The sequence below is a fragment of the Carcharodon carcharias genome, chromosome 18 (genome assembly GCF_017639515.1).
Source record: "Carcharodon carcharias isolate sCarCar2 chromosome 18, sCarCar2.pri, whole genome shotgun sequence".
Taxonomy (NCBI): Eukaryota; Metazoa; Chordata; class Chondrichthyes; order Lamniformes; family Lamnidae; genus Carcharodon; species Carcharodon carcharias.
Genome location: NC_054484.1, coordinates 1,801,927 through 1,828,279, shown reverse-complemented (window position 1 = coordinate 1,828,279; position 26,353 = coordinate 1,801,927). Strand labels below are relative to the sequence as shown.

The window sequence follows — 26,353 nt, the reverse complement described above, 5'->3', positions numbered from 1 at the left end:
GTGTAGCCTGCTCTCTGGTTGACTCCAGAACATGATGTTCTAAGAAACTATCCCAAAAGTATTCAATGAACTCCTCATGTAGGCTATCTTTGCCCATCTGACTTTTCCAGTCTATGGGTAAAATTTGTAGCTTGGCAGGTGGACATGCATACTCGACCCGCTCAGGCGTAAAATGACGCACATTGATGGGTGTGTGTCCTGACGTCAATGTGCAGTTGCGCAATATTTTGTTCGGCAGCACCCGGGCGACAATTAAAAGGCCTATTAAGGCCGTTAAATTATCAATTAAATAAAATTTTTCGCTGTCCACCCTTGGTGGGCATGCGAAAAGGCCAAGCGGCCTTTGCACTTTTTAGGAAACCACATCCAAGGGTGGGATGAGGTTTCCTATAGCAAATAAAAATAAAATGAAAATTTTAAAACTTAATTAATAACATGTCCCTGCTCATGTGACAGAGTCACATGAGGGGACATATTTCATTACATTTTTATTTTTTTTCATAACACTTCATCTCCCTGAGGCAGCTCTGTGCCTAAGGGAGATTATGAAGCACGCATGTGTGAAGGTCATACTCCCCCGGTTCACACCCCCACCCGCACAGGCAGCGCTGTCACTCGCATTTCACGCTGGGCGTGCCTTAATTGGCCCGCCAGTGTGAAATCGCAGTCCAGTCCTGACCACAGGTGACAGTTGACTTCCCAACCACTCCTGCCGAGCCTGCCCGACATGGATGAAATTCTTCTGTTTATGTAGATTAAAATCTCCCATGATTATCGCCATGCCTTTCTGACAAGCTCCCATTATTTTTTCCTTTATGCTCAACCTATCATGTAGTTACTATTAGAGGGCCTATACACAGCTGCTACAAGTGACTTCTTGCCTTTACCATTTCTCATCTCTACCCAAACCATTTCCATATCCTGGTTTCCTGAACTTAGGTCACCTTTCTCTTGTACTAATACCATAATTAACTGACAGAGCCACCCCTCCACCCTTTCCTCGCTTCCTGTCTTTCCTAAATATCCTGGACCTTTCAATATTCAGGTCCCAATCCTTGTCCTCCTGCAGCCATGTTTCTTTAATGACAATCAAATTATACTTACTTATTTCTATGTGCGCTCTCAGTTCATCTGCTTTGTTTCCAATGCTTCATGCATTCAGATACAGAATCTTTAGTTTTATCATTTTATTCTTTTTATAACCTCTAGTCTCAACTGTTGGTTAACTGTTAGATTTGTACTCTCTGCCCCTTCCTATCACGGCCTGTTTTTCATTTCCTGTAATACTATCTTTCTCTTTTTTCCTGTTTTCCACTCTTTGATTTAGCACATAGAAAATAGGAGTAGGAGTAGGCCGTTCAGCTCTTCGAGCCTGCTCCGCCATTCAGTATGATCATGGCTGATCCTCTATCTCAACACCATATGCCCGTGCTCTCTCCATACCCCTTTAGAGTCATTAGGGTCCAGAAATCTATTTCCTTCTTAAATACATTCAGTGACTTGGCTTCCACAGCTTCTGTGGTAGAGAATTCCATAGGTTCACCATCCTCTGAGTGATGAAGTTTCTCTCATCTCAGTCCTAAATGGTCTACCCCATATCCTGAGACTGTGACCCCTTGTTCTAGACCCCTCCAGCCAGAGGAATTAGCATCCCTGCATTGAGTCTGTCCATCCCTGTCAGAATTTTATATGTTTCAGTGAGATCCCCTCTCATCCTTCTAAACGCCAGTGAATAAAGGCCTAGTCGGCCCAACCTCTCCTCATACTATAATCCTGCCATCCCAGGAATCAGTCTGGTGAACATTTGCTGCACTCCCTCTACGGCAAGACCAAAACTGAACACAATACTCCAGGTGTGGTCTCACCAAGGCCCAGTACAGCTGTAGTAAGACATCCTTACTCCTGTATTCAAGTCCTCTTCCCAAATCTGATCCCTTGCCCCCCACTACTTAGTTTAAAATCCTCTCACAAGGATACTAGTCCCAGCTTCAGGTGTGGATTTACCCAACGGTACAGATCCCACTTTCCTCAGTACTGATGCCAGTGCCCCACAAACTGGAACCTACTTCTTCCACACCAGACTTTGAACCACACATTCATCTCCCTAACCTGATTTTTCCTTTGCCAATTTGTACATGGCTTAGGTAATAATCCAGAGATTATGACCTTTGAGGTTCTGCTTCTTAATTTAGTGTCTAGGTCTTCACACTGACTATGCAGAACCTCATTCTTTGTCCTATCGATGTCGTTGGTACCTACATAGACCATGGCAACTTGGTCCTCCCCCTCCCACTGCAAGTTCCTCTCCAGCCCTGAGCAGATGTCCCGAACCCTTGTACTAGGCAGGCAACACAGCCATCTGGACTCATGCTTTTTGCTGCAGAGGACGGTCTCAATCCCTCTGACTATATTGTCCCTTACTGCCACTAAATTCCCTTACACCCACTGACTGAATGGCTTCCTCTACCATGGCGCCATGGCCAGATAGCTCATCCACCCTGCAGCCCCCACTTTCAACCAAACAAGCTGAAAAAACCTCAAACCTGTTGGACAATTGCAAAGGCTCCTGCCCTCTGGGTCCCCTTACCTGCCTCACTCGCAGTCACACCCTCCTGTCCCTGACCACTGACCAAGTCAGAAGACCGCCCCCTGGAATAAAGTGTCCAGGTAACTTTCCCCCTCTCTGATGTGCCACAGTTTCTGCAGCTTAATAACTCTGAGCCGACATTCCTGCAGCTGCAAACACTGCAGATGTTATTTTACAGCAGATGGTAAATGCTGAGCTGTTCAAATCCTAGAGGGAAACTTGAAACAACTGTCACAACTAATTTTCAGTTTGTATGTTTCGAGATGCGGGCTTTCAATTCAGTAATAAGACCACCAAGTCCTAAGAGCATTTTATAAAACTAAATTAAACATTTATGAATAAAAGAGAAGATAGTAAACACATACATATGTCTACAAATTACTACTATCATAATTTCTAAATCCCCTAATCAATCTAACTCACAGTTACAATTTCATTAAGGCAGCAGTATGACACACAGGGAAGAATATTGTGCTGGCGCGGCGGGCGCGTTCCCGACCTGAATGAGCATGAAATGACTCGTGATATTTCGGTCAGTCGGCAACGCGCCCACCAACAACTAACAGGCCTATTAAGGCCATTAAAGTTCTAATGAAATGAAAATGTTCGCTGCCCGTCCAGCCTTACGGCTAGCAGGCAGGCAAAAAGGCCAAGTGGCCTTTGGATTTTTTGCAAAACCTCATCCATGGGCGGGATGAAGTTTTGATTAATGATTTAACAAAGAAAGCAAAAAAATTTTTGAACTGATTTGTAACTTGCTCAAGCGACAGATTCACACGAGGGAACTTTTCAAAAAGCTTCAGCTCCCTGAAGCAGCTCTGTGCCTCAGGAAGCTTTTATTGCACGTGCATGCACAAAGTTCTGCATTCGACCTCGTCCCCCCACCCACCTCCCACAGGAAAGCTGAACGCTGCAGCACACAATTCACGCTGGCTGGCCGTTAACTGGCCAGCCAGCGTGAAATGGCCATCGCAGCCCAATCGCGGGCAGCTGCCCTAATTGTGGCAGCTCCCGCTCTTCCCCACCAAGTCTGCCCAACAACCAGAAAATCCTGGCCATTGATTTTAAAAGACCCAGGCAAAGAAACATGATACCCTGAACAAGACGAATTCAAAATGAGTTCTCTTAACTTCAGTCCCTGGAGGCAGCAGTTTGGTACATACAAGCTGAGGGCTTTACACACTTGGATCTTAAACTGCCTCCCTTACAGTCTTCTCTCCTTTATACATACTTTCTTCTTTGAATGCAGATTCCCATTGTTTCACTATGCCTTTTGAACTTTACCTCTCTACTAATAAAAAATCTATCATATTACCAATCCCATCAGTAATTTTTGGGGAAAAATAAACACACTATTTCTTACTACGTCTGCTGGCTATGTATAGATTACACCTCCTCCTTTGATTTCAAGCCACTATAGTTTGTTTAATAATGCAAATGTTCCCTTTACACTTCAAATTCTCAAACTTCCCATGTTTACCTAATTAACATTTCTAATCTAACTTTTTACATCAAAGCACCCAGACTAGTTTCCTCTAATTTGATTAAGTCTCACACAGACACACACATAGACACACCCCACTATTACTCTATTTTACAATAAATTCCAATAACATTATGGAAATTATTATATTTTCCTGACACAGATGTGTTTGCCCTGGATCACACCGGTATCCAGAAGCTCCCACATGTGTTAATTAATAATTTCTAATTAATTTATAATTAAATAGCCTACATCTCCCAATAGATTTTGGCACTGCCAGTAAACTTTACAATACCGATAAAACAATACAGTGCTTAAAACAATAATAAAACTTACAGTTTTAATAATATCAGTTACTGATTTTCCTTCTCCTGCTGCACCAAAGTGGAAATCAACTACTGGAGGCTGAAAAAAGAATAGAAGAGAAAAGCACCTCCTCCCTGCCGTCACCGCACTCCCCACTCAGCACACTTTACTTCTTGCAATAAACCTTATCTAAAGCACCTCTTTCCCCCTATGCACTGAATTCCCACTTTGAACCGAATTCCAATTGTACTCACTCAGTCTCTGTCTCATTCAGGCGAAGCCTCCCTCACTGACCGTGCATGCTTACTAATATACAAACCTTCCACCAGCCTGAACAACATCCATTAACCACTACTGTCTGTTTCCTGTCATTCAGCCAATTTTGTATCCATGTTGCTGCTGTCCCTTTTATTCCATGAGCTGTAGCTTTGCTCCCAAGTCTGTTGTGTGGCATTGTTTCAAATGCCTTTTGGAAGGCCATGTACACCACATCAACAGCATTGCCTTCATCAACCCCCTCTATTGCCTCATCAAAAAACTCCAGAAAGTTAGTTAAACATGATTTTCTATTAGAAATCTATGCTGGCTTTCCTTAGTTAACCCGTAATTGTCAATGTGACTATTAATTTTATCCTGCGTTATTGTTTCTAGAAATTTCCCCAATACTGAAATAAAACTAACTAGCTTGTAGTTGCTGGGCTAATCTTTACACCCTTTTTTGAACAAGGGTGTAACATTTACAATTCTCCAGTCCTCTCACACCACCACTGTTTGCTTTATTCCTTCATGGGATTTTTGACATCACTGGCTAATTACTCTTGAGTAATCCCTAATTACTCTTGAGAACTGAGCGGGTTGCTAGGCCATTTCAAAGGCCACTTAAGAGTCAACCACGTTGCTGTGGGTCTGGAGTCACATATAGGCCGGACCAAATGGCAGACTTATTTCCCTAAAGGGCATTAACAAACCAAATGTTAGGGAACCAAGGGTCTAGTGAGAGGGAGGAATTGAAGGAAATCAGTGTTAGAAAAAAAAATGATGCAAGAGAAATTAATGGGGTTAAAGGCTGAAAAATCCCCAGGACCTGATAATCTACATCCCAGAGTTCTAAATGAAGTGGCCCTGGAAAAATTAGATTCATTGGTAGTCATCTGCCAAAATTCTATGACTCTGGAACAGTTCCTACAGATTGGAGGGTGGCAATTGTAACTCCACTGTTTAAATAAAAGGGAGAGAAAAAACAGAATTACAGATCAGTTAGCCTAACATCAGAAATGGGGGAAATGCTAGAGTCTATTATAAAAGACATGGTAACAGAACACTTGGAAAGCATTAACGGGATTAGACAAAGTCAGCATGGGTTTATGAAAGGGAAATCATGCTTAACTAATCTACTGGAGTTTTTTGAGGATGTAACTAGTAGAATAGATAAGGGAGAAGCAGTAGATGTGGTGTATTTGGATTTCAAGAAGGTTTTTGATAAAGTCTCACCTAAGAGGCTGGTGGGCAAAATTAAAGCACATGGGACCAGGGGGTAATATACTGGCATGGATTGAGAATTGGTTGACAGACCGGAATCAGGGAGTGGGAATAAATGGGTCTTTTTCCGGATGGCAGGCAGTGACTAGTGGTGTACTGCAAGGGTCTGTGCTTGGACCCCAGCTATTAATGATATATATATGTAAATAACTTGGATGAGGAAACCAAATGCAATATTTCTAAGCTTGCTGATGACACAAAACTGGGCGGGGTTGTGAGAAGGATGCAAGGAGGCTTCAGGGCGATTTAGACAAGTTGTATGTTCTTAGTAAACACATGGCAGATGCAGTATAATGTGGATAAATGTGAAGTTATACGCTTCGGTGTGAAAAATAAAAGGCAATTATTTAAATGGCGATATATTGGGAAATGTGGATGTACAAAGGGTTCTGGATATCCTTGTAAACCAGTCAATGAAAGTAAATAGGTAGGTGCAGCAAGCAATTAGGAAGGCAAATGTTATGTTGGCCTTCATTGCAAGAAGATTTGAGTTTAGAAATAGGGATGTCTCACTGCAATTATACAAGGCCTTGGTGAGACCACACCTGGAGTATTGCGTGCAGTTTTGGCCTCCCTACCTAAGAAAGGATATATTTGCCATAGAGGGAGTGCAGCGAAGGTTCACTAGGCTGATACCAGGGATGGCAAGACTGTCCTATGAGGAGAGATTTGTTTGACTGGGCCTGTATTCACTAGAGTTTAGAATGAGAGGGGATCTGTTTGAAACATATAAAGTTCTAACAGGGCTAGACAGACTGGATGCAGGGAGGATGTTTCCCCTAGTTTGGGCGTCTAGAACCAGGGGCCACTGTATCAGGATACGGGCAGGCCATTTAGGACTGAGATGAGGAAAAATTTCTTCACTCAGTGGGTGGTCAACCTGTGGAATTCTCTACCACAGAGGCTGTGGAGGCCACTGAGTATATTCAAGAAAGAAATTGATAATTTTTTGGATATTAGGGGCTTCAAATGGTATGGAGAGAAAGCAGGAATATGGCGTTGAGATAGAAGATCAGCCATGATCATAATGAATGGCAAAGCAGGCACGAAGGGCCCACTCCTGCTCCTAGGTCCTAGATTGGTTTTTACAACAACTGACAATGATTTCATGGCCGTCATTAAACTTTGAATTTGAGGTTTTTTTTATTGAATTCAAATTTCACCATCTGCCGTGGTGGGATTCAAACCTGGGCACTGCCCTGGGTCTCTGAATTACTAGCCCAGTGCAAATACCACTATGCTGCCACCACCTCAAAAATGTGTATGAAAAATTATGTCCAATGCCTCCACAATTTGCACTCTCACTTCCTTCAGCATCCTTGGATACATCTCACCCGGTTCTGGTTCTTTATCAACTTTTAAGTACAGTAGCCTATCCAATACTTCCTCATCAATTTTAAACCCTCTTAGCTTCAGAATTACCCTATCTTTCACCATGGCCTGGGTAGCATTTTATTCCTTGGTAAAGACAGAAGCAAAGTATTCATTTAATGCCTCTGCCTCCATGCGTAAATCCCCTTTTGATCCTTAATTGGCCATGCTCCCCCTTTTACCACCCTTTTGCTATTTATATGTCTATAGAAGACTTTGGGATTCCCTTTTGTGTTGGCTGTCAGTCTCTTTTCATACTTCCTCTTTGCTTCTCTTATTTGCTTTTTCACCTCTCCTCTAAACTTTCTATATCCAGCCTGGTTCTCACTGTGTTTTCTACTAGATATCTGTCATAAGCACACTTTTTCTTCTTTATCTTAATTTCTATTTCCTTTGTCATCCAGGATCTCTGGCTTTGTTTACCCTACCTTTCCCTTTCGAAGGAATTATGCCTTGATTGTGCCGGAACTGTCTCTTCATTGAAGATAGCCCATTGCTCAGTTACTGTTTTTCCTGCCAAACTTTAACTCCAATTAATTCAATCCAGACCCGTTCTTGCCTGTTGAAGTTGGATTTCTCCCAATTATCCTTACTCTGGACTGTCCTTTGTCCTTTTCCATCGTCAGTATGGGATGCCAGCACGGCGCCATCAGCAAACAGCAACTCACAAACTAGGACATTACACACTTTGGTCTTGGCATGCAGTCTTGCCAAGTTGAACAGCTTGCTGTGAGATCTACACGTCGATACTCTCATTTGAGTCACCAAAAGTGTACAATAGCAGCATGAAGAAAAATATACCAAAGAAAGTTGGCTCCAGGACTCAGCCCTGCTTTACCCCATTGCTGATCTTGAAAGTGTCTGATATTGCTCCATTGTAACTTTCAGAACTAAGCATGTTCATGTGGAAAGAAGAAATGACGCCCAGAAGTCCAGTCTATTTTTCGCAAAAGCTTTAAGAGCCTGTCTTTGCTGACAAGATCGACTTAATCTACTCCAATGCCTAGGGGTACAAATGAATCTCCAATTAATGCCCAACTTCTGCATAAACTAAAACATAATATACAATTAACAGGAGGGAATATTCCAGCCCTCTGACTTTCTTCAATATACATATTGCAAGCCTTTGAGCCAAATGATTTTTAGATTTTGATTTCTATCAACTTTTTCAGCTGCTTTGTTAACATCATGAGGTCACTGAGCAATGATGAACAATTTTGTGCAAGGGTTACTAGGTATTGTACTCACTTCCAATGTCTCTGCCTTTCATTACGCCTGCATCTTGCCCTGCATTGACTTTCTAACCTCAGTGCCAGCAATTTGATCCTTCCTTTTCCCAATTTTTGGCAGCACATCAGTACAGGAGGTCAGTAAATTCAGGATCCATTGCTACCTTGAACCAACTTCAAACAGCTTCACTTGACTACCATTACTTTGGTTTGGCACTAACAGAAGTGGCTACATGCCCTTTCAGTTCAATGAAATGTTGTATTACTGCTGGATTTTTTTCTTTCCCTCTCTACCCAACTTAAAAACCATACCATAGCATAATTTCCTCTTCTTCTTTCCCACAATGTCAAAGTGAGATTGCCAGAGAGTTATGATAGGATCACTAGCAGATTGAAGTGCATTTTAAAATACTTCTGATAGTGATATTTTTACAGAGGAAAATCCAATCCTTTATCTACTGTGTACTTATTTATGTTATATATGGCTTTTTTGTTAACTACAGATGTGGCTGCTGTGGCCTGTGGTCGGGAGTTCTTGGTTAATTCTTCTCAAATTCTCTTGGAAACACTGTTGCAGCTCCTAGCGGAAATGAAGGCAGGTCTGTGCACCAAGCTCAAAGTGTGAGTGTTGCATCAACATCAGTCTTACTGTTTTCTAGAAATCTACTTTATTGGGAATTGACTTCCAAAGCAATAAAAATAAGACTCTTGAAAGAGCTCCTTTAAGCCTCCTTCAAAAACAACTGAAGCTGAGCTGTGCTTCCTGAGTGACATTTGGAAAAGCTACAGAGTGCTTCCTAGTGATGAATGTTCTTGATGTCATAATTGTGTGATACCAAACCATAGGGTCTCCTCATCCCTGTCTCATTCTGCATTGTGTAAAATGTTCTACTTTATGAAATATTTATTTGATTAATGACTTGGATTTGGGGGTACAGGTCACAATTTTGTAGATCACAGATGCATGAAATTCAAAGTGTAGTAATCAGTGAAAAGGACAGTGACAGACTTCAAGGGAAATAAACAGACTGGTGGAATGGATGAACTTGTGGCAGATAAAGTTCAATGCAGAAAAGAATGAGGTAATGCATTTTGGGAGGAAGAATGAGGAGAGACAATACAAGCTAAATGATATAATTTTAAAGGAGGGTGCCAGGACAGAGAGATTTAGGAGTGTTCATGCATAAATCGTTGAAGGTGGGAAAAAATTAACAGGAGTTTTTTTTTGTTCATTATGGGATGTGGACTTCACTGACTGGGCCAGCATTTATTGCCCATCCCTAGTTGCCCTTGAGAAGGTGGTGGTGAGCTGCCTTCTTGAACCACTGCAGTCCATATGGTGTAGGTACACCCACAGTGCTATTAGGTAGGGAGTTTCAGGATTTTGATCCAGTGGCAGTTAATAAGACCTAAGGTATCCTGGGCTTTATTAATAGAGTGCAAAAACCAGCAAGTTATGCGAAACAAATGTAAAACATTAGTTCAGCCTCAGATGGAATATTGGGATGGATTATCCCACAGGTTTCAGGACCAGCTGGGGGTCTTGAGTCTGCACTTACTGAAATGTTCCCAATGGCATCATCTTCCCAGAGGTGACCTCCTAATTGGATTCCTCTGTGCTTGCCGTCCGATTGAGATTGCAGCTGGGCTCTCAATGCTGCTGGCCCAGTCAGATGTCCATTTTGGCAGCCCCATAGGGAGTGGTGAGCAGTGCTGAGGAAATTTGGGAATCAGTGCCTGAACATGAAAGCACCCTCAGATGCGTGAACTTATAGTTCAAATTATGAGGGCCAAAGCCGTTAGGCCCCTCAGGGCAGAGGGGAAACCCTGTGGAGGAATTGTTTGGATTGTGGATTCACTTCAATGGCTCCCACCTGCAACAGGAAACCACAGAGGTTACATACTCCACATGCAGCAGTGGGGGGCAGTTCAGCCAGTGGCAAGATATCTGTGAGCCCCCAAAATCAAAGCTAATTGGGTCCATAATCAGCTTAATTGGCTGCCCGCTTCTATGGTGTGAGCAACTGATCTGATCGCTGCCTGTCCATGGGAAACTTCTGCAGCGGTGGGAGTGTGTCGGGAAAGCATTCCAACGGTTCTCCCTTACTTCCCTGGCTCCCTTGCCTCCAAGCTCTCTATCACTGGGCATCCCATTTTAGGAAGGGCATGAAGGCTTGGTGTGGGTAGAGAATGCTTTTACTAGAGGGGTCACAGGGGCCGAGGGAAGGGTTACATCTTAGGTTGAAGGGGAGCATGGCGGTGGTTCATGCTGGTAAATGGTTAGATGTCAGGAACAAGGGTGAATCATGGGGAGGAGTAAAGTAAAGTAACGGGGAGCTGGGAGAGGGAAGGTGGATAATGCGGCGGAGGGGACATTGAGAGAGAGAAGTGGCAAATCACAGCAAGGAAGGAGGTGGGGAGCAAAGTGGCAGATCACGGGGAGGGAGGCAGGTTTACTGGAGGAAAACACTCCTGCACTTCCTAGCCCACAGGAAGTGCTGAAAAAGAACTTGGATGCAGGGTCCAGCCATTTGTGTTCCCCCTTCAGCTGCAGGGAACATGATCCCTGAGAAACACAGCTTGTAGGCCTTACATCTAAATGTCTGTTAAAATTTGAAGAACACAGCCTCATTAGTATGTTTGAATAACTGACCCATCTTGTGCAAGCAGGTTATTTGCCTCACCACCAAACCGGCCATGGTTAAAACCAAAGTGGGCATGTTAGATTTCAGATTGTTGAAACTTCAACCGTCCTCCCACCCCACATTTCTCCTACCCATCAAGGGGTTTTAAAGTTGTTGCCCAAATATCCAGTATGGAGGGTATTGTGTTACCTGTCCCTGACCTGCGCTAGAGGTGTAGTCTGTTTCCAAGCTGTTTCCAGAGAGTCCACTGTTCTCAGGCTGTATCTGGAGGGCTGACTGCAATGCACATATGATGTTTCTCAAGTATTATTCTTGTCAGGCACATCCGCATAACTCTATGAACCCATAACTCTAAAACTATGGGCCTTTTCTGCCTTTACTCAGAACATGGCACATCCCCAATCACTCGGGAATCACAACCAATTTCACCCAACTTCAGGTAGGAGCTTGCTGCCCCCTCTCCAGAAACCAAAACAATGCTGCTCACCAGTCTCCTTGGCATAGGTTCATTTAATGGAATGGTCTCCTTTTGAGATGTAATTTCTACAACTGTATGCTTACAAAAAATTACATTGATTGATTTTCTAGGCAACGATTTAATGTTGGACAAAATTTCTTCTTTTCCAGACTAATGTTAATGTGTTTATACAATGTAAGCATTAACCTGAAAGGCTTGCAATATATCAGTGAGAGCCCAGGATTCATCCCTTTGTTATCCTGGCTTCTGGAAGGTAAGTCTTTTATGAGTTGGAAGCAACAGTGTCTTTTGTCTTATATTGTAGCTTAAGCTTGATAAATTCTGATTTCTTTAATCTTGTCCTGAATTAAATCGGAGTGGAAGCTGTGAATTTGGGTATTAGGCAAGTAATCATCAGATTGAAATTTCGCTTTTTTAGCTAATATTACAAGAAACCGCAAAGCGGTTTACAGAAACTGTGGATTGGCGGCAGTTAGCAGACAATCAGCCCTAAGGGATTGTTTGATTTGGTGATTAGAAGCTGGTTATACGTATGCAGAAGAGAAAAAAAAAATGACCAAAGTGGTATTCGTTGAGGGATTTGAATTATGTGAAGAGACAGGAGAAGTTGGGGTTGTGCTCCATGTTCCAATATTCTTTTGTTGCTCAGTGCCAGGAACATTAAAAGGAGATTTGTCAGAGGTGTCCAAGATCATATGTGTAACTCCAGAAAGATATATGTTTGGCACATGTTTGCAGAAGAACAGAACTTGGAGACAGAGATGGGTGAATCGTAAACAGAGTCTGGTGATAGTAGGAATTTTCTGTAGAGGAGAAAGTTGCTTTCTCACGCCCAGCTCAACAGAAGTGGAGCTGCAGAACCCAAGGATTTTAAGATAAACCTCTTAGTTATGTGTCTCGATATCCAATAATTAAGTTCTTTTTGTTTAGTTATTTTTATTCTTTCATGTGATGTGGGCATTGCTGGCCAGGCCATCATTTGTTGCCCATCCCTGTCGAGTCTCTCTCTCCCTTTGGGCTGTTAGCTCCATTTCAAATTTATGGAACTGGAATTCTTCTCTTGCCCTTTCTCTCTCTCCTTCTCTCTCCTGTTCCCTTGCTCTCTCTCTCTCTTTTTCCCTTTCTCTCTCCTGAAACCCCAGCTGTAATCTGAGCTTTTCCAGCTCAAAATTGGTTTGGGGAGGGGATTCGGAGTCATGGCTGAGCTGCTCTACCAGTAACGTCAGATCCAAATGTTCTACCAACAACTGGATCAGTACACTTCTCTTCATTTTACTGGGCAATTATAATTCTTCCACTGAACATCAAACCATTGTTTCCAGGACTGTCACTGACCTCATCTCCTATGGAGATCTTCCTCCCACAGCTTCCAACCTGATAGTCACCCAACCTCGGACGGCCCGCTTCTATCTCCTACCCAAAATCCACAAACAGAACTGTCCTGGCAGACCGATCGTGTCAGCCTGTTCCTGCCCCACGGAACTCATTTCTCGTTATCTTGACTCCCTTCTCTCTCCCCTTGTCCAGTCCCTTCCCACCTACATCCGTGATTCCTCTGACACCTTACGTCACATCAACAATTTCCTGTTCCCTGGCCCCAACTGCTTCCTCTTCACCATGGACGTCCAATCCCTCTACACCTCCATCCCTCACCAGGATGGTCTGAGGGCCCTTAGCTTCTTCCTCGAACAGAGGCCCGAACAATCCCCTTCTACCACTACTCTCCTCTGTCTGGCTGAACCTGTTCTCACACTGAACAATTTCTCCTCTAACTCCTCTCACTTCCTCCAAATAAAAGGTGTGGCTATGTGTACCCGCATGGGCCCCAGCTATGCCTGTCTTTTTATGGGGTATGTGGAACATTCCTTGTTCCAGTCCTACTCCGGCCCCCTCCCACAACTTTTTCTCCAGAACATCGATGATTACTTCGGTGCTGCTTCATGCTCTTGTCGGTACCTGGAAAAATTTATTAATTTTGCTTCCAATTTCCACCCCTCCATCATTTTCACGTGGTCCATCTTTGACACTTCCCTTCCCTTCCTTGACCTCTCTGTCTCAATTTCTGGTGATAGACTGTCCACCAATATCCATTACAAGCCTACCGACTCCCACAGCTGTCTCGACTACAGCTCCTCTCACCCCGCTTCCTGTAAGGACTCCATCCCATTCTCTCAGTTCCGTCGCATCTGTTCTGATGATGCTACCTTCAAAAACAGTTCCTCTGACATGTCCTCCTTCTTCCTTAACTGAGGTTTTCCACCCACCGTCGTTGACAGGGCCCTCATCCGTGTCCGGCCTATCTCCCGCGCATCCGCCCTCACGCCTTCTCCTCCCTCCCAGAAACATGATAGGGTCTCCCTTGTCCTCACTTATCACCTCACCAGCCTCCGCATTCAAAGGATCATCCTCCGCCATTTCCGCCAACTCCAGCATGATGCCACCACCAAACACATCTTCCCGTCACCCCCCCGGCGGCATGCCGTAAGGATCATTCCCTCCGGGACACCCTGGTCCACTCCTCCATCACCCCCTACTCCTCAACCCCCACCTATGGCACCTCCCCATGCCAATGCAAAAGATGCAACACCTGCCCCTTCACTTCCTCTCTCCTCACCGTCCAAAGGCCCAAACACTCCTTTCAAGTGAAGCAGCATTTCGCTTGCATTTCCCCTAACTTAGTCTACTGCATTCGTTGCTCCCAATGCGGTCTCCTCTACATTGGAAAGACCAAACGTAAACTGGGCGACCGCTTTGCAGAACACCTGTGGTCTGTCTGCAAGAAAGACCCAAACCTCCCTGTCGCTTGCCATTTTAACACTCCACCCTGCACTCTTACCCACATGTCTGTCCTTGGCTTGCTGCATTGTTCCAGTGAAGCCCAACGCAAACTGGAGGAACAGCACCTCATCTTCTGACTAGGCACTTTACAGCCTTCCGGACTGAATACTGAATTCAACAACTTTAGATCTTGAACTCCCTCCTCCATTCCCCCCACCCCCCGCTTTCCGTTTCTTCCCCCTTCCTTTTGCTTTTTCCAATAATTTATATAGATTTTTCTTTTCCCACCTATTTCCATTATTTTTAAATCTATACTTTTCATGCCCTGTTAGTCTTTCCACCCCACCCCCACTAGAGCTGTATCTTGTGTGACCTGCCATCCATTCTTAATTAGCACATTCGTTTAGATAATATCACCAACTTCAACACCTCTTTGTTCTTTTGTCTGTGACATCTTTTTATTATCTGCTCCTATCACTGCTTGCTTGTCCCTACAACCACACCACCACCCCCTGCCACCCCCCCCCACAACTTCACTCCCCCTGCGCCCCCCCCCCCCCCCCCCCACACCTTAAACCAGCTTATATTTCACCCCCCTCCTAATATTACTTAGTTCTGTTGAAGGGTCATGAGGACTCGAAACGTCAACTCTTTTCTTCTCCGCCGATGCTGCCAGACCTGCTGAGTTTTTCCAGGTAATTCTGTTTTTGTTTTATAATTCTACCTCCCTAGCTACAGCTTTCAGCTGCTTAGTGCTAAGGGCCACCAAAGTTTCACCATTCAAATATCCTTGTTTGACCCATTTCTGGGCATCAAGAGTTTCCATTTTCCTAGTGGGCTTGGAGGAGTACCCATTCACCCTCCATGTTGAACACCACTTGCAGGAAGCACTGAGGGTGGCAAAGCCCGCTTGATCGGCAGCATTACTAGAAGGACAAGGGCAGCAGATGCATAAGCATACCACCACCTGCAAGTTCCCCTTCAAGTCAGGCACCATGCTGACTTGGAATTATGCTGCTATTCCTTCACTGTTGATGGGTCAAAATCCTGGAACTCCCTTCCTAACAGCACTGTGGGTGTATCTACAACACATGGACTGCAGCGGTTCAAGATGGTGCTTACCACCACCTTTTTTAAGGGCAATTAGGGATAGGCAATGAATCCTGACCTTGTCACTCACATCCAAGGAACAAATTAAAAGAAGCATTGAATTCTAGTGGGAATGACAACACCACAAAGTAGTGCATTCCTGTACTTCGCACCGTGTGATAACAGACTGGACAGTGGGTGGAACATAGTAGTAATTGTGAATTTGATAGTTATGTAGGCAAATGAACGGTGCTGCTACTGAGAAACATAGGAATTAGAAACAAAAGTAGGCCATTTGGCCTATTCAGTTAGAACATGGCTGATCTTGTACCTCAACACCATTTTCCCGCACTATCCCCATATCCTTTGATCACTTTATTATCGAGAAATCTATCAATCTCTGTCTTGAACATGCTCAACGACTGAACCTCCACAGCCCTCGGGGGTAGAGAATTACAAAGATTTATCATCCTCTAGAGTGAAGAAACTCCTCCTGTTACGACTGCAGCTAATGTTAATGCTGAACAAGCCAGATCTCAGGTTGTAATCCACCCCATCTAATCATAATCTATTTTTTGTATTGTAGAAATGAGGATGGACAGCTACTGAACACATAAGTACGGGGCTCCAGTGATAACTTTTGAAATTTGAAGTATTAAAATGTTTATTAAAAGAAAGATAAAAGATACACTGTTAGAAAAATCTTACAAAAATAACTCCCAAGGAGCTTTATCAAAGGTACACAATAAAACTATCTTTGTGGCAACAGCCTTATAAATTCTTAACCATAAAATCCAGGAAGTATTACCCAAACCGAGAAATTGCTTTCATTTTTAAACAGAAGTACAATCTACGACTTCCCAGAACAAACCCGCGCTGATGTGGTTCTTCCAAAGGGAGAAAAAATAAACTTTTGCAGGATGAATGGCATCCTGGACCAAAACTGAGTTGCTTTATAATTGAGTTGTTTTCATAAGTACCTTTTCACACCTTTCATTTTAGTTCTCTATTGTCTTTAAATATCCCTTTGAAAACTCAGGATCCCAAATATTAAAACCTTTCGTGTTCCTATTTGCCCTCTATTTTGGGTCAATAAAATTTAACACCTCTGCCCCTGTTTGCTCATGAATCTGTGAAATGCAACAGTTCTGCTTTACCTTTGAGACTCCTTTGAAATGCAAGAGCTACAAATCATTTTCAACACTTGTCCCCAAATGCAAATTTCAGATCTACTCTGTTTCTTGAAAGTTAAGACCCACCATAAGGCCTCATTACCAAATACCAAGAAGATAACACCTTTAGCCTTTCATCCCTTAGATTTCACAAGCAATCTGACTCCAACAACCTCTCCTTTGATTAAACTTGGACACACAGATACAGCTTTACCCTTAACCACACAGAATATATACATAAACACAGAAATATAAAAATATACACATTTCATCACACTTCCCATTTCAGTACTAAATGGCCTACTCCTTAATCCAGTTCAGGGATAATTATTTGGGGGAAAGCCAATTTTGATGGGATGAGAATGCATCTGAGTTGAGTGAGTTGGAATCAAATGTTGGGGGAAAAGACAGTGATTGAACATTGGGCTACCTTCAAAGAGATAATATTACAAGCAATGTCAAGGTATATTTCCTTGAAGGGGAAAGTTAGGACAAATAAATCTAGAACGCCCTGGATGACAGGAGAAATAGAGTGAAGATGAAAAGGCAGAAGTACCCCTACGACCGTCGTCAGATAGAAAATACAATGGAGAATCAGGCTGAATGTAGAAGGACCAGAGGGGAAGATAAAAAAACTAATCAGAAAAGCAAGGAAGGAGCAGGAAAAGAGACTAGTAGCTAACATAAAACGGAATTCCAAGGTCTTCTATAAGCATGTAAGTAATAAAAGGATGGTAAAAGAAAGGGTAGGGCCAATTAGAGATAAAAGAGGAGGCTTGCATGTGGAGGCAGAAGAAGTAGCGGAGGTATTAAATGAGTACTTTGCATCTGCCTTTACAAAGGAAGAGGATGCTACCCAGGCTGAGGTGAGACAGGATGTAACTGGTACACTTGAGGAATTTATAATTGAGAAGAAGGAGGTATTAAAAAGGCTATCTTTATTTAAAATTGATAAGGTACCAGGACCAGATGAAATGCATCTGAGGATACTGAGGGAGGTGAGACTGGAAATTTCAGAGGCACTGCTGATAATCTTCCAGTCTTCCTTAGACACTGGGGTAGTGCCAGAGGACTGGAGAATTGCGAATGTTACACCCTTGTTCAAAAAGGAGTGCAAGGATAAAGCTGGCAACTACAAAATGTCAGTGGTAGGGAAACTTCTGGAAACTCTACTTCAGGGCAAAATCAATAGTCACTTAGACAGGCGTGGGATAATTAAAGAGAGCCAGCGTGGATTCATTGAGGGAAAATCATGTTTAACAAACTTGCTGGAGTTTTTTCTTGAGGTAACAGAGAAGGTTGACAAGGGCAATACTGTTGATGTGGGCTATATAGATTTTCAAAAGGCATTTGAAACATTTCCACACAATAGACTTTTGCATAAAATTTTAGCTCCTGGAATAAAAGAGAACGTAGGTACTTGGATAAGAAATTGGCTGAGTGACAGGAAACAGAGAGTAGTGATAAATGGTTGTTTTTCAGATTGGAGGAAGGTCTGTAGTGGAGTTTCCCAGGGATCAGTGTTGGGACCCTTGCTCTTCTTGATATACATTAATGAACTAGACTGGTGTGCAGGGCATGATTTCAAAATTTGCAAATGATACAAAGATTGGAAGCATTGTCAACTGCGCTGAAGATAGTCTTGAACATAGGCATATTGGTGATTGGGCAGACAATGACAGATGAAGTTCAATGCAAAGAAGTGTGAGGTGATTCATTTTGGAGAGACAGTATAAAATAAAGGGAGAAACTCTAAAGGAGGTGCAAGAACAAAGGGACCTGTGTATATGTATATAAGTCATTGAAGGTGGCAAGGCATGTTGAGAGAGCAAGTAATAAAGCCTATGGCATCCTAGGTTTTATTAATAGGGGCATTGAGTACAAGAGTAAGGAAGTCATGTTAAATTTGTATAAGACACTAGTTAGGCCCCATCTGGAGTACTGCGTTCAGTTCTAGCCACCATACTTGAGGAAGGATTGAAGGCATTGGAGAGTACAGAGGAGATTCACAAGAATGATTCCAGGGATAAACAACTGTCGCTACGAGGATAGATTGGATAGGTTGGGTCTCTTTACCTTGGAGAAAAGAAGGCTGAGAGGAGACTTGATAGAGGTATTCAAGATCCTGAGGGGTACGGACAGGGTAAATAGTGAGAAACTATTCCCACTCAATAGTACATCAAGAACAGATTCAAAATAACGGACAAAAGGAGTAGAAGTGATGTGAGGAAATCTTTTTTTGCTCAGAGGGTGATTGGAGCCTGGAACAAACTTCCTGAAAGGGTGGTGGAGGCAGGTTTGATCGAGATATGCAAAAGGGAATTGGATTGCTATCTGAAAAGAAAGAATGGGCAAGGTTACGGGAATAAGGCAGGGGAGGGGGATTAGGTAAAATGCTCTTTCAGTGAGCCAGTGCAGACTCAATAGGCTGAAGGCCTCGTTCTGCACTGTAAAGATTCAGTATACAATATCCCAGGTGCGGTCTCACCAAGGCAGTACACAATTGCAGTAAGACATCTTTACTCCCATACTCCAATCCTCTTGCAATAAATGCCAACATACCATCTGCCTTGCTAATGCTTGCTGCACCTGCATGCGAGCTTTCAGTGATTCATGAGCAAGGACATCCCAGGTCCCTTTGGACATTAACACTTCCCACCTCTCACCATTTAAAAAAATACTCTGCATTTCTGTTTTTCCTACCATAGTGGATAACTTCACATTTTTCCACATTATATTCCATCTGCCATGTTCTTGTCCACTCATTTAACCTGTCTAAATCCCCTTGAAGCATCTGCATCCTCCTCACAACTCATATCCTACCTAGTTTTGTGTCATCAGCAAACTTGGAAATATTATATTTGGCCCACATATCTAAATCATTGTGCAGCTTTGGAACTCTCTGCCTCAGAAGGCGGTGGAGGTGGGGTTTATTGAATATTTTTAAGGTGAAGGTCGCTAGATTCTTGTTACATAAGGGAATCAAAGATTATCGGGGGTGGATGGGAATGTAGAGTTCGAATCACAAACAGATAAGCCGTGACCATATTGAATGGCAGAGCAGACTGAAGGGGCCAAATGGTCTACTTCTGCTTCTATTTCAGATGTTTGTATGTTCGAAGCCTTTTCAAACCTCACATGGATATTTGTGTGGCCTGCTCATCTCCTTATCAAGGGTGGCAGTAGACTTCACATAAAAGGTTTGCAACCAGAGTGCATTGGACATCATTGAAAGACCATGGTTTTAGGACATGAGGGGAGAGAGAGAGAGTAGAATGGGTCTGTGTGATGGACCATGCCAAGGACTCTCAGCTATCCATGTAAAGCATCACCAGCTCTAACAGGCCTCTGCAGGGTCCATGCAAGAAGGAATTCTGCATTGGCTGGGGTGTCCACAATGACGGATCATGGTGTCGCATTAATGCTAAGGCCATCAAAGACTAAGGGCAGAATTGTCCCATATTTGCACTAAGTGCAGTAGCGGGCAGGTAAAACAATGTTTTACCCACTGGCTGCGATGGCGGGTTTTCACGTTGTATCATCCCAAACCCACCACATTACTTATGCATTCCTGGGAAACATGCTGTTTCCATGGTGGGCGGGCTTCTCATTCACCCGCCACACTATCACCTCGCCGCTTCATCACGTGGGCATCATGTTTAAAGTCCAGCCGTGTGCACCCACATCTCAGTGCTTCCCACCCACGACTGCTGCAAGGAAGATGTCCACAAAAGACAAAAAAATTGAAGCCCCCAGGTTTAGTGATGCATCACTAGAATGCGTTTTGGATGCTGTGGAGGCCTGCTGCTATGTCCTCCTCCCTCTCTGGCCAGAGGATGGGCAGCAGCATGACAAACCAGGCTTGGGAGGCAGTGGCATCTGTGGTCAGCACCAGCACCCTTCAAAAGAGGACAGCCACCCAATGCCTCAAGAGGATGAATGATTTCCCCCATTCCACCAGGGTAAGTCACTCTTCTCAAACTCTGAATTCACACACTCACAAACCCATCACAAATTCACAGGGATCTCACTCACTGCCAGTTCAAGGGACATCATCATTCACTCTCTCATACACACCTTCATTGTCCTCATCCCTTCCATGTGACCACTCATCACCCACACATGCCAGGCATACTTATCATCTGGCCTAACAGGCATTGTGCTTACTCCCTCTCCATCTCTATTCATGCAGGACAAACTGGCACACAACAAGAGGGAGAGGTTGCAGACCGGTGGAGGAATACCAGACATCAAGGTCCTCATGGACTTTGAAGCCACCCAGCTGGCAGGTGACAATCTGGACAGGTCCTGTGCTGAGAGTGATGTTGGCAGTGCTCTACCAAGTGAGGATCCAGCAGTGCAACATTCATCAAACAACCATTCTGTGAGTGATGTGTCCTGTTTCACAGGCCCTTGCCATGCAGTAATTATCTCCCCTTGCTTCCGCAGGCACATCTGGGAAACAGCTGATGGAGTCCACAACTAGGGCCTCCAATCAAGTCTTGAAGAAATCTCTGAAGATGAATCTGAAGGCACCCTCCTTGAAGACCGTCGTAGCGTTCACCCACAACCTCCACCAGCACAGAGACACACAACTCAGTGGGACCTAGCTTTGGAATAGCCTCAGGATCACAATCTGGTGAGCACATTGCACTGTCTGATCCACAGCAGGCGGCAGCAGGGACTTTCCAGGTGTCCAGCACCCAGAGGACAGCTGGAGGCCAGAAATTTAATGAGTCTGAGTCAGATGACGAGCCTTTGGACTCTGTCATGTCAGAGTTGCTGGAGCTGCAAAGGCAAGCTCAGGAACATCAGGAAGGGATGTCCGCTGCACTCCTCAGATTGCAAGGCACAATGGAGGAGTCCTTCCGCCTTCAAGTTGAGGTGATAGCCAAGCACCAAGGTCAACATTGACAGGATTGCAGCCACATGGAGACCTTGGTCCAGGACACCGCTCCTGCACTGCTGCACGGGCTCAACTCTATCACTGATACCATAGTTGGCCTCTAACAGTATGTACGCCCGATCTCACTCCAGCTACCCCTTCTCAGTGAGTCAGCCTGGGGCCCTTGGGAACCCATAGGGAGGAGGATCAGCAGGTGTTCCCCCTCAACCGCCTTCCCATGGCCATCCAGCCAGGTGACTCTGGGAGCGTAGGCCCATCCGAATCCCCTCTTTCTGTGACCTCAGCAGCTCCAACTCCACAGGTCGAGGAGGGTGCCACTGCCATACAGCAGGACTCTTAAAAGCAGGCTGGGCCCCTCCAGGTTTCGGCCCTCCAAAGGACACCTACCAAGATCATCATAGACAGGGGATAGCAGTCAGCAGGCTGTCTTCACCTCCACTGTGGATGCCGGGGAGCACCAAGACATAACAGCACGGTTAGGAAAGTTAAGAAGATGTAACTCTTTCAAGTCAAACCAAATAAACTAAATTAACAAATCAAGGGGCGAATTAAAAGGCTGCCCCTTAAAGTGAAACTGCAAAAATAAAAGACAAAATTTAAAGGAAACTTACAAACATTAAACCAACATGTGATTAAGAGGGCCAATAAAACACTCCAGTCCCCGCGGTACCCAGCGAGCATGGAAGACCTTGACAGTGCTGGTGGACACTACATGTTCTCTTTCCAGGAAGAAGATGTAACTCTTTCGAGTCAAAACTAATAAACTAAATTAACAAATCAAGGGACATGTTAAAAGGCAGCCCCTTAAAGGGAAACTGCAAAAGCAAAAGACAAAATTTAAAGGAAACTTATGAACTTTAAATCAAAATGTGATCAAAGGGGCCTATGAAGTACCCAAGTCCCCACAGTGCCCACCGAGAACCAAAGGCCTCAACGGTGCTGGTGGACATCGCATGCTCCCTTTCCAGGAAGAATATGTAACTCTTTTGAATCAACCAAATAAACTAAATTAACAAAATCAGGGACAAAGTAAAAAGCAGCCCCTTAAAGGGAAACTGCAAAAACAAAGACAAAATTCAAAGGAGACTTACCAACATTAAATCAAAATATGAGCAAAAGAGTCTAGAAAACCCTGTGGTGCCCACCAAGCATGGGAGGCATCAGTGGTATCGATGGACACCACATGCTCCCGTTCCAGGAAGAAGACATAGTTGCACAGCCGGGGCACGGGTGTTAATCACTTGTAATACTGTTCATTATTGACAATAAAGTCCCAAGAATGTCTCCCTGCCTGTGGCTCCTTGTTCTGATGAGCAGTGTTCATGTCACTCAGATGTGAAACCTTTCTGCACAAGATAAAAGCAGGTGTCTCAGCCCAGGGCCTCTACTATGTGCTTTGTGCAGCCTTCAGACCAGTGTGATGGTCTGGCCTCACACTCCCTGGACACATTACTGATCCCTGCAAATTACCATAAGCTAGACTGAAGTCAAGCGTTCACGGATGCAATGTGAGGATCCATGGGATCTCCTCACTTTGTGTCGTCATCACTCTCCACACTCTAGCACCTATGAGGGCCTCCCAAGCGTGCCTGCCTCGCCTGGCCAGTGCAAGGGCCTCATCTCCATCATCACCACCTTTGAGGACCCCCTCACCCTCATCTCCGTCGGCATCCGAGGAAGCCCCCAGCTCTTCCATCTCCTCCTCAGCAAGCTCCCCTCCCCATTGCAGTGCCAGGCCGATGCAAGAAACCCCTGTGGACTATATTGCAGGGCTCCAGCAGACCGGTCCAGGCATTGGGACCTCATTTTCAGCGTCCCGATGGTCTGCTCCACCAAATTGCCAGTTGCAACATGAGCCTCATTATATCTTCGCTCTGCTGCAGTCTGAGGCCACCACACAAGTGTCATCAGCCACGTCCTCAGCGGGTAGCCTTTGTCCCTGAGGAGTCATCCCTGCAGCTTCTGTGGACCCCAGAATACGTCAGGGATCCGTAACCGACTGAGAATGTAGGAGTTGTGCACACTCCCTGGAAACTGTGCACAGACCTGCAGGATGCATTTCTGGTGGTCACACACCAGCTGCACATTCAGCGAATGGAATCCCTTGTGGCTTTTTGTAGTTGACTGCGTGTTGTTATGGAGACCTGAGCGCCATGTGAGTGCAATCGATGGCACCCTGCCCTGTGGGAAACCCGAGATCCTGGCAAGTCCAATCATTTGTATCCTGGCTGTCCTGGTCCCAGGCGAAATGCATAAAGTTGTGTGCCCTCGTGAAGGTGGCACCCATGACCACATTGATGCATTTGTGGTTGAAGGCTTGTGATATCCCATAGATGTCACCTGTGGAGCCTTGAAAGGAGTCACTAGAGTAGAAATTGAACACTGCTGTCACTTTCGTGGCCACTGGCAGTGGATGCCGTCCATGTCCCCAGATGTGACTGACCACGGTTCTCAGTTATCTACAGGACTGAAAGGCAGTGTCTATTGACCCTAGGTATCGCTAAGCACTGACCAGCGACGGCTCACTGCCCGAAACCCCACCCATCTCTGCCCCATTCCACCCGACCGATTAGCGGTAGCTTTGCCCATTGCACTGAATGTTGTGCTCTCAGTTCAGACAAAGGCATTCTCCTAACCTGCGCTGCAAGGCAGCACTGTTAGCTTGAACCATCGGGGAGACTGGTCCAAACCGGGATGCTAATGTTGCAAGGGGCTGTGAACGCCTCCACCAGTGACTGCTCCATGGCCAACTTTTGCAAGGAGATTGTACGTGTGCAGTCGTCCAACTGTTCTGCAGTCCAATAAAACGTTCATTACTTTGCAGCCTGTGCTCGAGGGGTGAAAACTCTGGAGCACTTGGTGACACTTTGGTGCCTCTGTGTTGCTTGAGTAGCCAGATAAGCTAGAAGCCCGACTCCAGTCATATCAATGTGGCTGCGCCTGAATTGTCTCAATTGCAGAGGAATGGTCACCTTATATAAGGTGTCTCTAATGTGTGGCTGCTTCCCTTACCCACCCTACCCCCCATTCCGAAAATGCTTGTGTGCTATGTTCAACCAATGCCCTAGCACCCCCCACCCCCACCAAGTCTCCTCAACCGCAGGGCTGCCCTTGCCACCCCTCCCGCCACCCCCAATGCGCCTCAAGCTTTAAGCCCAACAGGCGGCCCTGGTGAGCGTTACACAATGTTACTGTGTACTCACCTCCAAGTTCCCCATCAAGCGCAGGCTGCCAAGTGCCTTTTATATGCTGCTGTGAAACATGTCAGCGTGTTTTCCTGCCGATGTGGGCAGACAATGCAACGGGGGTTGGGGGGGTGGGGGGGATAATTCTGGCAGGCAGGCCTAATAATGACATGCAGATGTATTACATGAGGTTCCCGATGTCTGCTGGCAGGAAACACAGCCCGCCATTAGCGGGCTGAGTGGACGATTGCAAACTGGTTTCATGCCATCGTGAAGCCGATCGCACCATATCGTCCACTTTCGCCACCGAACACGTCCAACATCCTGGTCTGAGAATTTTAGGCATCTCTGCAATTGGAGGGTTGCACCTCAGCATCCCATAGTGCAGGTGAGGCACTCTGAGTGAGTGGACTACAAAGTTTCCTTGAAACTTCTTGGCATGATAAAGGGATATGCGTTTGCTATGAGTCAGTGGCAATCGGACCGGGAAGGAACACAATATTCCTTCATCAATTTGCATGGAGGAGCAATTTCAAGGGGCCAAATGGTTTTCTCATGCTGCTCCACCCTGTGGATCCATTCACCTGGTTCTGCCTGAAAGAGCTCTCTGCCAAGTCAGCCCCACTTTGGAAGCAGGTGTCAGAGTGACACAAGTGCATTCCTACCGAGTTTAGATTTGATATTGCTTCCAAGTTGCCATGCACATAGGTGAAATCACAATTCTACTTATTGGTGCCAGAGGTCGCAGGAGAATGGAGGATCTACTGCGCATATTTAGTGCCAGAGCTCTGCATATTAGCATAGTTTGGCACATGCAAAGGATCAAACCACTAGCAGGGCTGATGGTAACTACTGCAATTTAATTCAGATACTATAAATCAAGGTACATTAGAGAAGAGCAGGTGACTCTGAAACAGGAGAAATCACTCACAGTATGGTTGCCTGATGGATGTTACAGTGCAGGATCCTCACTTGGGTGTGTTCCGCTGACCTCACTGTCAGCACAGGTATGGCCAACATCCTCTAAAGCCAGCTCTATGGCTCTGTTCTCAAAGCCTGTGAGAACCTTGACCTCGGGCACTCCATCCCTGGTCTGGGACCTCCTTATTGTGAGCCAGCTTGTCCTGCATGAAGACAGATGGAGAGAATGTGAGCAAGACGCATGCGCTGGCAGATGGTAAGGATGCCTGGCATGTGTGGGTGGCGAATGGAGCCCTGGACAGGATTAGGATACAAACTCCAGAGGAGATGAGGCCGGATGGAGATGTCAGGATGTGTGAGAGTGAGTGGTGCTGCCCCTTGAGGTGGCAGCAAGTGAGATCATTGTGAATGTGTGATGGGCTTGTGAATGTGAGTTGAGAGTAATGAGATAGTTGACTTACCCTGGTGGAACGGAGGAGATCGTTCATCCTTTTCCTTCACTGAGTGGCTGACCTCATCTGCAGGGCATTTGCACTGACCACCGCTACGACCGCCTTCCAAGCTGGATTGGTTACCTTTGTGGAAGTCCTACAGCCAGAGCAAGGGTAGACAACATCATAGTGAGCCTCAGCTGCATTTCAACAGGTGAGGTATCAATGATTTT

At 45.0% G+C, this 26,353-nt stretch overlaps 1 protein-coding gene across 1 annotated transcript in view; it reads left to right on the top strand.

The window, feature by feature from the left end:
- LOC121290901 (heat shock transcription factor 2 binding protein) overlaps nt 1-26,353 on the top strand; it is a 173,992-nt gene that overhangs the window by 128,872 nt on the left and 18,767 nt on the right. Inside the window, exons 6-7 of the mRNA XM_041211938.1 lie at nt 9,019-9,136; nt 11,788-11,891. Coding sequence (XP_041067872.1) covers nt 9,019-9,136; nt 11,788-11,891 — 222 coding nt within the window. The remainder of the gene's footprint in view (nt 1-9,018; nt 9,137-11,787; nt 11,892-26,353) is intronic.